The 13,433-nt window shown below is 45.5% G+C and overlaps 1 protein-coding gene across 1 annotated transcript in view; it reads left to right on the top strand.

Annotated features, from left to right (window-relative positions):
- Positions 1 to 13,433, top strand: part of stam (signal transducing adaptor molecule (SH3 domain and ITAM motif) 1) — a 73,543-nt gene that overhangs the window by 15,244 nt on the left and 44,866 nt on the right. The window contains exon 3 of the mRNA XM_028803359.2: positions 5,786 to 5,861. Coding sequence (XP_028659192.1) covers positions 5,786 to 5,861 — 76 coding nt within the window. The remainder of the gene's footprint in view (positions 1 to 5,785; positions 5,862 to 13,433) is intronic.

Raw genomic sequence — 13,433 nt, 5'->3', positions numbered from 1 at the left:
TTACTTCTTATAATTACATAGTTATAAATGGGGTTTGTGTTCATTTCATGTTTTACTGTTTTCATCGGAAAATGAGTTGATCTGAATTGTTTTTGTGTCACTCACTACTCGATGATCAATCACAATCGATCGCTCCTTGCCTTTCCTTTCTGTTCATTTCTTCTGCTTTTGCCTCGTCACGCTGCTGTGCCATTTGTCCAAGTACATTAAGTTTAGATTTGAAGGATCGTAATTAGAGTGTGCTGTGCTTTATTTCTCTTTTTTATTTCTTGATTCCTTATTTCTGCCCCGTTCTTGTCCTTTTCCAAATGCATCAGGATTGTAGTGATTGTTTAGAATTGTTCCAATTTCCACATTACAGTATGGCACCTATTTCTTTTTAATTAGCCAGTTCTATGCAGGCGTTTGGTTTATTTCAGGCTCTCATTAAACTCCATTAAATGTTTTTGTGCAATCTCTGGGTTTCGTTCTTTTATTTCTTGGTGCGTTTGTACAATAGCAGAGTTTGCATTTGTATTGCTGTGGTGTTTACCCAAAGTGCATCAGGATTAAAAATAAGTACCTTACAGTATTCATACAGTAATTGTTGAAATGATATTTTAACATTTACCTGAGAATTGCTCCAGGGGGCGCTGTACAGTGGCTGACCCTGCACTTTTACTCCCAAAGGTCTGAAAAAGAAAAATCCATTTCTGCTCCGGGATTAATAATTAGGGCGGCACGGTGGCGCAGTGGGTAGCGCTGCTGCCTCGCAGTTAGGAGACCCGGGTTCTTCCCTGTGTGGAGTTTGCATGTTCTCCCAGTGTCTGCGTTGGTTTCCTCCCACAGTCCAAAGACATGCAGGTTAGGTGCATTGGTGATTCTAAATTGTCCCTAGTGTGTATGTGCCCTGCGGTGGGCTGGCATCCTGCCCGGGGTTTGTTTCCTGCCGTGCACCCCTTGTTGGCTGGGATTGGCTCCAGCAGACTCGCGTGACCCTGTAATTAGGATATAGCAGGTTGGATAATGGATGGATGGATTAATAATAATAATAATACATTCTATGTATATAGTGCCTTTCCCATGCTCAAGGCACTTTAAAAAATATATCACATCCAAAAAATACTTTAATTAGGCAATTATAAACAGAGGTTTTGTTTATTTCATGTTTTACTATTTTCATTAGACTCAATTATTTTTGAACCACTTATTACTCAAATAAACATAATTCGTTTATTTTTAATGTTTGTAAAATCTCAAGAGTGCAGTCATGTATTAATTTTTCTTTCCTATTACAATGTTTTACCTCATCTGTCATAATTATCTGTTTTGTAATTATTCAAATGTTCTCATTATTGCATTTATCTGTTTGAATTAGTCATGAACGGGATTTTGGTTAATTTTTAAAATTTTTATATTACATTTTGAATTAGAATTTGTTTTTATGCACCCTATTAAATCCACTCGCCGGATTCCATCGTAGCCCTTCGGTTTCTGCATTATTAGAGTGTGGCGGGTTCATTTCTCTAATTCCCCGTGGTGGTCTTTACCCGAGGGTCTCAGATTTCCACAGCTGGTGAAGGATTAGCGGTCGCTTCCGAGCGCCGACCCGACACTTGCCGATGTCGCGTTACACCTGCGACGGCGCGCTTCTGTCTGTCGGTGACGTGCGCGCGACTGTGCGTGCGTACGGCTTAGCGAGCACTTTCTAATTATAAGACCGAAGGCTCAGCTAAATATAGCGCCGTGCGATGCAACCTGAGAGCAGGAGGGCAGGCGCGGGGCAGGTGCTTGCCATTCATGTTATCGCCGAGCGCGCGCAGCGAGACTCTCCTGCTCGGCCCTCATCGATTTCTCAAAAGCCAAGCTGTCCCCTCTGATTTTTCAGCTCGGTGCCCGTCAGACTTAATGAGTTTACCTTCGACTTCCTCTCCTGTCCGTTTCGTTTAACTTGCTTGAATTATTAGCGACTCGCGCTCAGCTCGTTCGCTGTCATTGTCCCGCCCCCTTAGTTACGTTCTGATTGGATACATGATCGACGTCACCCTGCCGGCCCCGCCTTTCTTCGTTGGCGGTAGACCTTCAGTTTAGTTCACTCAGTCAGTCATTTTATAACCCGCTTAGTTCTCGAGGGTCTGTCCCAGCTAGCGTAAGGTGCAAGGCAGGAACAAACACTGGACAGGACACACACACTGGGGCCATTTTAGGATTGCCAATTTACCATATCTTTGGACTGTGGGAGGAAACTGGAGCAGCTTACCTTGAATTCCACCTCACGCTGCTATATAAAATAAATAACTTTATTAATTGACAAAGTGCTGCAGCAGCAGCAAAGTGATGTAACAGGGTTAATCTGGTTTTCTGTGTTATATTTGTACTTTGGGGTTTATTTGTTTGTTTTTTTTTTGTATTCCCCAAAACTGTTACCCCACTTTTATATAATATGTACATAAAGTTAGGTAGGAGCCAATCATTAGGAGAGCAGGTGTAGCAGGCTGTCGGTCGAGGGTCCATTTATGGGTACACTTGTGCTTAGTTCAGCAGGCGCGTGTTTGGCTTGCTGGAGGTAGGATGGGCTTTGTGGAGCTCCGTTTGTGTTTTTGTTTAAAAAATTAATTTATTTTATTTAGCATTGAAGTGATCCTTTTTTTGTATTGTCTCTCCTCTCTTTTAGGGAAAAGTTTGAATAGACGCACCCCAGGAAATTGTGCAAGAGCCTCGTTTTATGTTATAATTACTTTTTTGTTGTTTGATCATCTGCGAGTAGTCTGATTGTGTATACTGGTTGCAGTTAACACTGTATGTAAAACCTTATGTAACTTTTAATATTTTTGCTGTACTTTAATGTCTATTTGCCGATTTATTTCGTGTTAATATTTTTCAGCCGGCGTGTATTTGGCTTGCAGGAGTAAATAAAGTGGCTGCTATTCTTAAAAGCAACGGGCGTATGGTCTTTGACTGTCTGCCTCGGAAAGAAGAAAGGAGGAGGTAGAAAATGATGCTGGCACTGTTATAATTTAACTTACTTTGTGTGTATACTGTGGATACACAAAGTACTCAGACCCTTAGACTTTCTGCACACTTTCTTGTGTTACAGATTTACTTTTAAATGAATACATTTGGCATTTTCACCATCTGTCTACGCTCATTAACCCAAAAAGTGCACACATGTCTTTAGAAAGGTTTGCAGATTTGTTACAAATCAAAAACCGAAATGTCTCCTTCATTCAGTACTTTGAAGAAGCCCCTTTGACAGCAGTTCCAGCTCCGTGTCTTCTTGGTAACTCTCTACAAGCTTTGCACTCCTGGATTTTGGCAGTTTGTTCTCTTCTTCCTCTCAAGGTCCATTAGGTTGAATGTGAAGTGTCTGTAAACTTAATAATTATAATAATCATAATACATTTTATTTATACTTTCAGGTCTCTCCTCACATGTTCTATAGGGTTGAAGTGTGGGCTTAGGTTGGGCCACTCAAGGACATTTTGGGACAGCTCAGCTATTAGCTAAAGAAATGGGCTTGATGGACCGAATGGTTTCATCTCATCTGTCAGATTTCTTATGTATGACACACAGAGACTCGTCCCAAAGCCACTCCAGTGTTATCTCAGCATTTTCTCATCTGGTCATTGTCATTCTGGAAGGTGAACCGTTCCCCAGTCTGAGGTGCCGTGCACTCCAGAGAAGGCCTTTTTAAAGTCTGGCCCTGGCGGTGTTGGTGGTGTTGTTCAGTGGAAAAGATTTAAAAAAGTCCGTGTGGGCTCTGAAATGGCAGCGCAATGAATGATGGCTGCAACATGTGCCAAGAGATGAGCAGCCACCTGTGGGGTCTCACACTCCACTCCTGAAGGTCACCATTTTGGTGTGTCTTAATTAAACTGAAGCACGTCATTTAATTCAAACTGTGTTCTGCTGGGCGGGTTGTCCATTATCGGGGACACCACAGACTCGTCCACCTGTCTAGGCCTGAGCTCAGGGATGCTTAGCAGGGACGACTGGACGGTACTGAAGGCACAGGAGAAGTCAAAAGCTTCATCCTCACAGCACTGCCCGCTTTGTCCAGCCCTTATGGAGCAGAGCGATGATCGGAATCATCCACTCCAGTCTTTGTCTGATAGGCAAACTGCATTGGGTCAGGGTCAGGGGTCTCAAACTCCCTGGAGGGATGCAATGGCTGCAGGTTTTCATTCTAACCCTTTTCTTAATTAGTGACCTGTTTTTGCTGCTAATTCATTTTGCTTGACTTGCTTTTGAAGACTCAGACCCCTTCATTGTTTCATTTTCCTTAATTAGCAGCCAAACAATAACGAGATACAAAATGAGCCAAAGCAACTGGTGTCCATCGTACAATATCTGAAAATGAAGAAAGATGAAGGTCTCAGGAATGCCGATCCGTTCAGGTCCCCAGTGCTCTTAGAAAAGAGAAAATCCACAATTTTGGACATGTCTGCCATTGCACAATGAGAGCAGCAACAAGCCATGGAATTAAAGAACGAGTTTAATTAACGACGAGGATCAGCGCCTGATGAAGCAACTGGTTGGAGTGAAATTGGTTGGAGTTTGAGGCCCTGACTTAGGTGGTCTTCTGTCCGCTTAGTCAGTCACATTTCATTTCTGTTTAAGGAAAGACACGAAGCAATTCAGAGGAATGATCAGAGGAACAGTTAAATTGAAATAAAAGGTAAAGGAGTTAATTAGCAACAAAAACAGGTCACTAATTAAGAAAAGGGTTAGAATGAAAACCAGCAGCCACTGTGGCCCTCCAGGACTGGAGTTTGAGACCCCTGGTCTAGGTGGTCTTTGACTCGTATAGTCCAGGACCAGCCTTTTGTAGGTGTTCATGATGTGGGACGTGGTCATAGGATGAAGAGGCGCCTGCCTTCCAATGTGGGACGAATTCCACAGCAGCGGCACTTTCTGGAGACTTGTCTGTTGAGTTGAGGACACCACAGAGTCGCTCAGCACAGGGACTTGAGAAGTCGAGGACTGACTCCGTCTGCTCCTGCAGGTTGCTTTTCTTGTGTGGGCCCTCCTCAGTTATGAACATCTCGTACTGATCATCACAGGTGGTCTCATGGTGGTTGCGCTTGTTCAGTTTTTGTCTGTGATCTTCCAGTCCAGTCCAGACGGGGTGGCATGTCACAGTCCCAGCGCATTCCTTGTTGTCCACACGTTTCATGTATTTAGGGTGAGTTTACATGTTGAACTGCTGCATGCACATTGATGAATGATCTTATATGATGCTTCCTTCACTTTATTTGTTAAAATCAGTCCATGAGGAACCACCCACTCCTGTATTTTGATGCCCGCCTGTGTCTACCCTGACAGAACAGCAGCCACGTTTCTCAGATACCATTATAGGTTCAGGGATGACCCTGGGGCAGCTCATCTGCTGGCGGCCTAACATTCTGGTGTTTAGTGTCCCCAGCCTCCTGGGCATCCTAGTCAATTAAGGGACCTCAGGTAAGGCGTCCTGTCCAGGACGCGTCACGCACGGTAATTTTAACCAGTGTTCCATATTTCCCATGAAGCCCCAGCAGAGTTCATGATTTATTTAATATGAGGGGGCTCAGTGGTTAACCAGGGTCCTGGGTTCAGATCCCACTGAGTTTCCTCTTTTTCTGCTCACCTGAGTGGGTTGTCCACCCTGTACCTGTACTTCTAGTTCTAGTGGGTTTCCCATCCCATTCAAGGAGGTGTTCTGCCCTGCACCTGATTATGCTCGAGTAGCTCCCAGTTCCTGCCATTTTGGATTCACTAAACAGAGGACTTTGTTTTAACCTGCATCCACCTTGTGTGTCTCCTTTAGGCCCAAAGAGTGTCTGCGGTCTGTCATGAGACGAGTGAACCATAAGGACCCTCATGTGGCTATGCAGGCGCTGACAGTAAGTAACGGCTTTTGATTTATTCATTTCTTCTTCTACTCATCAGAGTGGTCAGGATTTGGAGGTGCTCCATAGATAAAGATGTGTTGCCAATGCTGAGGTGTTTTGCTCTTTTGAACCCTTTGTTTTTCTTTCGGAAGTGCATTGTGATAGGCGCTGCCTTGAAATCCGTTATCTACTGTAGTAATAATTCTGAAGCGTTTAAAATCTAGCACAAGGCCCTTGGGTTCAGTCATTTTCACTTTCTTTATCGCATTTACATGACACTATTTTGTCCGTGTGTCCACTGTGAATTTGGTGCCAGTATCCCTCAGTGGATGTGCTGTACGGTGAGCACTTCATTCTTATGGTTATGGTGGCAGTGGTGGGATAGGCCAGCAGCCGTGAGGAACAAAGAGGTGCCAAAGAACAATTACTCTGTGGATTGGACTCAATAAAGCATCACAGAAGTGGCATACAAGGACAATATATTGCAACATTTGTATTTCTTTTTATTGTCTCTTGAGACGAGACGATTGCAAAGAGATTTTTTCAGGTTCCGCCTCTCCTCTCAAACCACGCCTGCAGTCCTCTCACCTCTCATTGGTGTGAATGCTTTTATCAAACACCGTTTCTGCGCTCTCAGCTCTTATACATTTTTACGTTTTCCTCACTTTTAAGTTCCCAATAAAAGAAGACGTATGATGTCCAAATCTTATTGAATTTCATCAACAGAAGAAATGAGTACATGGGCAATCCTAGCACTGAGAAACGAGGAAGTCGAATGAATTAGCGTGAAAATTGTCGATGGGTGACACGTCAAATTACTTAAATGCGTATCAATAGACTCTGCTGAAACAGTTGGTGGTGATGGTGTGGAAGATGAAAGCATCAACTTACAATATCATGAGGAATATCTACAACCGTTAACACCGTCTGGTCTTCTACCGGCCGGATTACTGTTGAAAGAAGGATGTATCGTAATGTAATTGCGTAATTGATGTCTGAGTGATGGGCTATGCAGTTGGACAAGATTAGTTGTACTGAACAATTCTGACATGTCAAACGTGAACAGGCGACAAGAAAGGTAATGTAGTCCATATTCACTAATGACATGAGACATCAAAGGAGATCTTGATATGCCATTCGTATTAAAATGTTAATAGTTTCCCGTTAGAATCACTTTTGCTATGACAATTAACAAATCACAGGGACAAACATTCGAAAAAGTCATTTTATTTATTAGAGAGAAAGAAACGATATTCACTCACAGGCAGTTATATGTTGAGTTGTCACGATGAAACTCTTAACACGGAATCAAAATTTAATGCGATAGTGATGACAAGTTAATTCCAAATATTGTTTTTACTGAAGTCAGTCAGTCAGTCATTATCCAACCCGTTATATCCTAACTACAGGGTCACGGGGGTCCACTGGAGCCAATCCCAGCCAGCACAGGGCGCAAGGCAGGAACAAATCCCCAGGCAGGGCGCCAACCCACCGCAATTTGTACTTAAGTTCTACAGTAAAAGTGTAAGTTTAAAAAAGTATTTGCATGTTCATTTCAAACCCAAACAGAACAAAAACGTACAACACAACGTGAAACATCATTTTCTTTGAAATTACTACGTTTTACTATTTTATACTCTGGTTAATTACTCGCTGTAATGTAAAATAGTTAGGTCTATTAATGCATATGTAACAATTCCCATGAAAATAACAATCTGTTTAAATTGGACATGCGCTTCTCCATACGCGAGCGGCAGAGCCGTGAACTGACTAGCACGTAGTGCCTGCCCGGGGGTTGGCAAGCGAAGCGAGCAGTGGGCAGAGGCCCCTAGTTTTATTGTAAAAGAATTGTGTTTTATTGTCCGAGGATCGCTTTTTAAGTGTGTTTGGAAATTTTTATTGTAAAATGACAAGTTTGTGACTGAATGCTTTGCACACATGGAGCTCAAGTGTGTTCTGTGTATGGCTGCCTTCCACTCCTTTTCTGAAATATTGAGTGACAGAACTTCTCCCCAGTGGGGTCTTTGACAAGAAGAGACTTTAAAATATTTGCCTAAATTGTAGAGATGCTCTTTGAGTCTTCAAGATGGATCAATAATTCTTCTGGAATAGAACAAGGTGGAAGGTGAGGAAAATCGGGCAGTTTCTGTTTGGCAACGTTTCTAGCTTGAAAGTAGTAGAGGAGTTGTGTTGATGAGAAGTTGTATTCGTAGGATGCAAAGACATTATCAGTGTACAAGTCTCAGAGTGTTTTAATCCTGGACATTAAAGTGTGCATACGTTAGAGAGGGTGGAAAAAGGTGGTTGTCACGTAGAAGTGCAAAACAGGTAAGAGCTTCTCTGTCTTAAGGTGCTTCCTATGTCGGTTCCATATTCTGAGAAAGTGAAGGGTAATTGGATTTAACTGGGACAGCAGAGCAGGAAATTTGAAGAAGTACTGTGAGATTTAATTTCAATTGCAGACCAGGCTGGTGGATATTCATCAATCTGTGTCGATGTCCAGGTCTTTATAACTCGTATAATAAAACTGAAAGTTGGGTAGTGCCGTGCCACCTTCTGATTTACACAATTACGGTTTGTACAGTTTGTGTTTATTATATTTGTTTGGTTGCTGGTTGGCTGCGATGCTTCAGGCACATACATGTTGGAGGGGTTACCAGAAGGGGTTACAGTCCAACCAGAATGATAGGGAGGGCGGTGGGTGTTGATAGGGGGGCTACGGGCAGCAGCGTGATTTTGAACTTTGCTTTTATTTAAAGAGCTGCTCATTGTGCTGGAGGTGTGATGCCCTGCTGGTTTCGAATTACTGCAAGATGGGAGCAGGAGATTTACAATCAGCAGGTGGGGCACATAGGGGCAATGGCTGGCACGACGCCTTTTAAGTGCAGCAGCAGGGTCCGTTAAGGTCGGTTAGATCTGAGTGGTCAGTTGTTGGAGAGTGAAGGGAGTTCACGTGAGAACAGCAATGAGAATTGAGACAGGTGAGATCGTGGTGATGGACGACCGTGATCTGAAGAGAAGGAGGTTTGCCTTTCTAGTTGAAGTTTAAAGTGCGGAGTGGAGGAGAGCGACTGAGAGCGAGGCAGAGGGTCTGTGCCGTGAATACGTCAGAGTGGTCGTGAGGCGCGATGTACAACACCCTGCAGGGAATGCAACAGATAAGGGCATGAGGTGGGTACGTTCAGCCAGAGCCAGTGCCACGGTGAATGGAGGCTGCGGGGAATTCCCTTTACTGGCAGAGCAAGATGAGGCGAGGCAGTGAGCACCCTGCGGGCGCAGAGGGGTGAAGAGTCTGCTGGGAATACCTTGGAGTCCACCGGAGTGTCGGAGTAGAAGTCAAGGTGGGACCGACTAGAGCAGCGAGGGGAGCCTAACCTTTTAATAATGATGGTGGTCAGAGTCCTGGTTGAGGGGGTGTCATAATGGGGGTCCTCTTCAGGTGCCAGTGTGACTGCTGTCCTGTCATTATTGGCTTTAATACCAGCCTGACCTTTACCTCTTTAATTGTTTTCAGACAGTCTGAATATTTCAGTAACTCTTTAACTTATACGGCGGCACGGTGGCGCAGTGGGTAGCGCTGCTGCCTCGCAGTTGGGAGATCTGGGGACCTGGGTTCGATTCCCGGGTCCTCCCTGCGTGGAGTTTGCATGTTCTCCCCGTGTCTGCGTGGGTTTCCTCCGGGCGCTCCGGTTTCCTCCCACAGTCCAAAGACATGCAGGTTAGGTGGATTGGCGATTCTAAATTGGCCCTAGTGTGTGCTTGGTGTTTGTGTGTGTCCTGCGGTGGGTTGGCACCCTGCCCAGGATTGGTTCCTGCCTTGTGCCCTGTGTTGGCTGGGATTGGCTCCAGCAGACCCCCGTGACCCTGTGTTCGGATTCAGCGGGTTGGAAAATGGATGGATGGATTTAACTTATACATTTCCCCCATAAACGTTTGTACACTTCTGGAACTTTTATCAAAAGACCCATTTTATGTCTCTGACACACTGCTGTGTCCATCCTCAGTTTTGGGGTCAACCTTTCTACTGAGTGCTGGGTGCCCCCTGGCACAGTGACCCATAACCGTTAGCTGTCTTTTCAAGCAGGCCCAGCTTTAGGCTTCTCCATCTCTTGGCTTTCAAGCTCACTCTTGTCCTTTGATTATCCTGCTTTCCTGCTGTGATGGCTAGGAGGTGCCAGAGCGCCCCAAACCACAACGGGTCTCGGGTTCAAGTAAATGGTGTTATATTACACAATACCTCACAAACGAAGCATCAAACAGAGATGTCTCTCCTCCAGATCACCTCTCCTTCTGCCCTCCTCCAGCTGAGTGTTGCTCTGCGTCCTCCCAGCTCCGACTTGCCTGGATAAGGGAGTGCAGCCCCATTTATTGAGGACCTGTTGCCCGTCACACAGAGGTCTCACATAGTGGGGAGTTTATCTCCCTGCAGTGTCCTCTTGTGGTACCCACAGACCCCAGCAGGGCTGCGCTGCCAGACTACAATTCCCAGCATTCCTTGCTGGTTCCTGCATGGGCATCGGTATCGAGTGCTGCTGCCATCTAGCGACTGGGTGGAATAAACACCACACAACCCCCCTAACACACACACCAGAGACAGTTCTTCCCTTTCCTTCACATTCTCCCTGGCCAGGGAAGTATTTTCGGTGGGGACACCTGTGCATCTGCCCCGGGTAAGGAGGGATGCCCGTCCATCCTTCCGTGAAGTCCTTTTCAGGTCTGGCACCTTTCTCTCCCTTGGCCGGGATGTCTTTCTGTCCTCTAAGAGACTCCCGCCCGGGTAAGGAACCATCCCCTCTCCTGGTTCGGTTGCCCGTCCATCCCGTGTGGCACTTTCAGTGGTCTTCACCTCAGCTCAGCCTGTGATTTCATCTCCTGGTTTATTTCTTCATGGTAAAACTGAGGACCCTCAGGGTGCTGATAACTGTAGTATAACGGGTCTGCGACTTCAAAAAAAAAAGTGTCAGGTTTTAAATCCATAGAGCCGTGTCGCACTCGGTGTGCGCGATTACACGACCACGGGGAGTTAATGAGGTAGTTGGAGCGATCGTTCTCAATTGCTTCATTGGCTTCCTGTAGCGTGTGATTAAGGTGCTGCGCCCACGGAGACGCGGGTGTATATAAATGGGTCGGCACAAGGAAAGAGGAGGAAAAATAAAAGATGGGAAGAAAATCAAAGAAAAGAAGGAAAGAGGTTAAAAGTCGTGAAAAGTCAGTCTTAGCAGGAGGATCTGGCCACCTGGAAGGAGGAGAACGCATGAGCTGGGGCCCCGTGAAGGAGTGTTGGGGTACTCTAGGGGCTACTTCACCCCACTGAACATTCGGGTGGAGTGTGGCGAGCAAGGCAGGTGCCCTCCCTAGGCTTTCGAAGTGCGCCCATACAATACAATACAGTTTATTTTTGTATAGCCCAAAATCACACAGAAAGTGCCGCAATGGGCTTTAACAGGCCCTGCCTCTTGACAGCCCCCCAGCCTCGACTCTCTAAGAAGACCAGGAAAACACCCTTGTAGGGGAAAAATGGAAGAAACCTCTGGAAAGGCAGTTCAAAGAGAGACCCCCTTCCAGGTAGCTTGGGCTGCAGTGGGTGTCAAAAAGAAAAGGGGGTCAATACAACACAATACAATACACAGAACAGAACAAATCCTCAATACAGTATAACAATAAAAAGTTATTTTAGAAGTAAAATAAAAAAATAAATAAAAATTTTAGAAGTACGGAGCAGAATTTAACAGCAGATGATATCACATAATACGATTTGGATATTTTTAGAGTCCTGGAGCCCTCAGCCATCAAGCTGCCTCCCCCTATTGGCCATTCCACGGCTGAAACAGCGCTGGGCCAGCCAATCCGATGAAAGGACCCCTCTTTCCCATGATTCCTGCGATCCTCCATCAGGGATGACTTTACCTTAGGCAGGCAAAACACCTTGGCAGGTGGGCCGTGGCACCAAGTGGCACATTTGAGTACTGAAAAGAGAAACAGAATAGGTGAGGGTTAGTAACAAGTTCTAACTATCATGTTGCTTATGTTTTAGTGTTAATGACTAACAACAGAGATGCAGTCTGTACAGTTAATCAGCAGCTCTAGTCAGGGTGTGCTAAACTGAAGTAGTGAGTCTTCAGCTGGGATTTAAAAGCTGAGACCAAAGGGGCATCTCTAATAGCAGCAGGCAGACCACTCCACAGTTTAGGGGGTCCTGTAACTAAAAGCTTGACATCCCGCTGTTATTTTATTAATCCTTGGAATCATAAGCAGACCGGCATCTTGAGATCTTAATGTGTGCTCAGGTTTGTTAAATCATGATAAGTTCAGACAAGTAAGCCGGACCTCGGCTATTTATTGCTTTATATGTGAGCGTGAAGGAAGAAGGGAGGAGAGCTGATCTCGGACGGTCTGGCCATGATGCCTGGAGTCAGCCAAGATGGAGGTCGGCCGAAAGGAGCTCGTGGCTGCCGAGTCTCCGCCGACTACGTGAGCAATGGGTGAGCCGGGGAGAAAGTGAAGGAGGTGGACTGAGATCAGGAGGAGTTAGACTGCATTTTAACCTCGGATTTGAATGGATCAATTTATTGATATTTTTTATTCTCACTTTTCACTGGATTTTATGGATTTATATTAAGTCATAGTAAAAAGTATGTGAACCCTTTGGAGTGATCTGGTTTACTGCATGAATTGGTCATAAAATGTGACGTGATCTTCATCTAAGTCCCAGGTCCTGATCTACACAATGAGCTTAAGCCAATGACACACAAAACATTCAACTCTTTCATGTCTTTATTTTATAAACGCATTCAACGTTCACAGTGGTAGTGGAAAAAGTAATTGAACCTTGGGGTTTAATAACTGGTTGACCCTTGTCACAGGAGGCTGGGGGACGCCTGGAAGGACCGGGAGGTGGCGTATTCGTCCTCCCAGCCACGAGGGGGCAACCACCCTGGATCGGGAGAGGAGCAAGGAGGCTCAAGCCCGTTGGGGCCCGTGGCCACTGCCAGGAGGGCACCCCAAGCCTCATAGAACCCAGGAAACGTTCACTTCCGCCACACCCGGGAAGATGGAGAAAGATCCTTCCAGGGACGGCCGGAGTGCTTCCGGGTGCAAGAGCAGCACTTCCGCCACACCAGGAAGTGCTGCTGGAAGGACATCATCAGGTACCTGGAGCACAACCGGGTGGAAATAAAATAATAATAATAATAATTCTTTGCATTTATATAGCGCTTTTCTCACTACTCAAAGCGCTCAGCAATTGCAGGTTAAGGACCTTGCTGAAGGGCCCAACAGAGCAGAGTCCCTATTGGCATTTACGGGATTCGAACCGGCAACCTTCCGATTGCCAATGCAGATCCCTAGCCTCAGAGCCACCACTCCGCCATAAAAGGGGCCACCTTCCTACATTCAAGGAGCTGGAGTCAGGAGTGGGAGCTGGACGAAGCTCCCGTGAGGAGAGAGGAAAGGCGGCCCACGGACATTTAAGGAGAGGCCCGGATTAAGGGTGATTAGTGCTGGGAGCACAGTGTGCTGTACGGGACAGTTATTTGTGATTAATAAACGTGTACATTTTTATAAAGATGTGGCCTCAGTCTGATG

Source organism: Erpetoichthys calabaricus, chromosome 6 (assembly GCF_900747795.2).
Source record: "Erpetoichthys calabaricus chromosome 6, fErpCal1.3, whole genome shotgun sequence".
NCBI lineage: Eukaryota > Metazoa > Chordata > Cladistia > Polypteriformes > Polypteridae > Erpetoichthys > Erpetoichthys calabaricus.
This window is presented reverse-complemented; position numbering and strand designations above follow the sequence as displayed.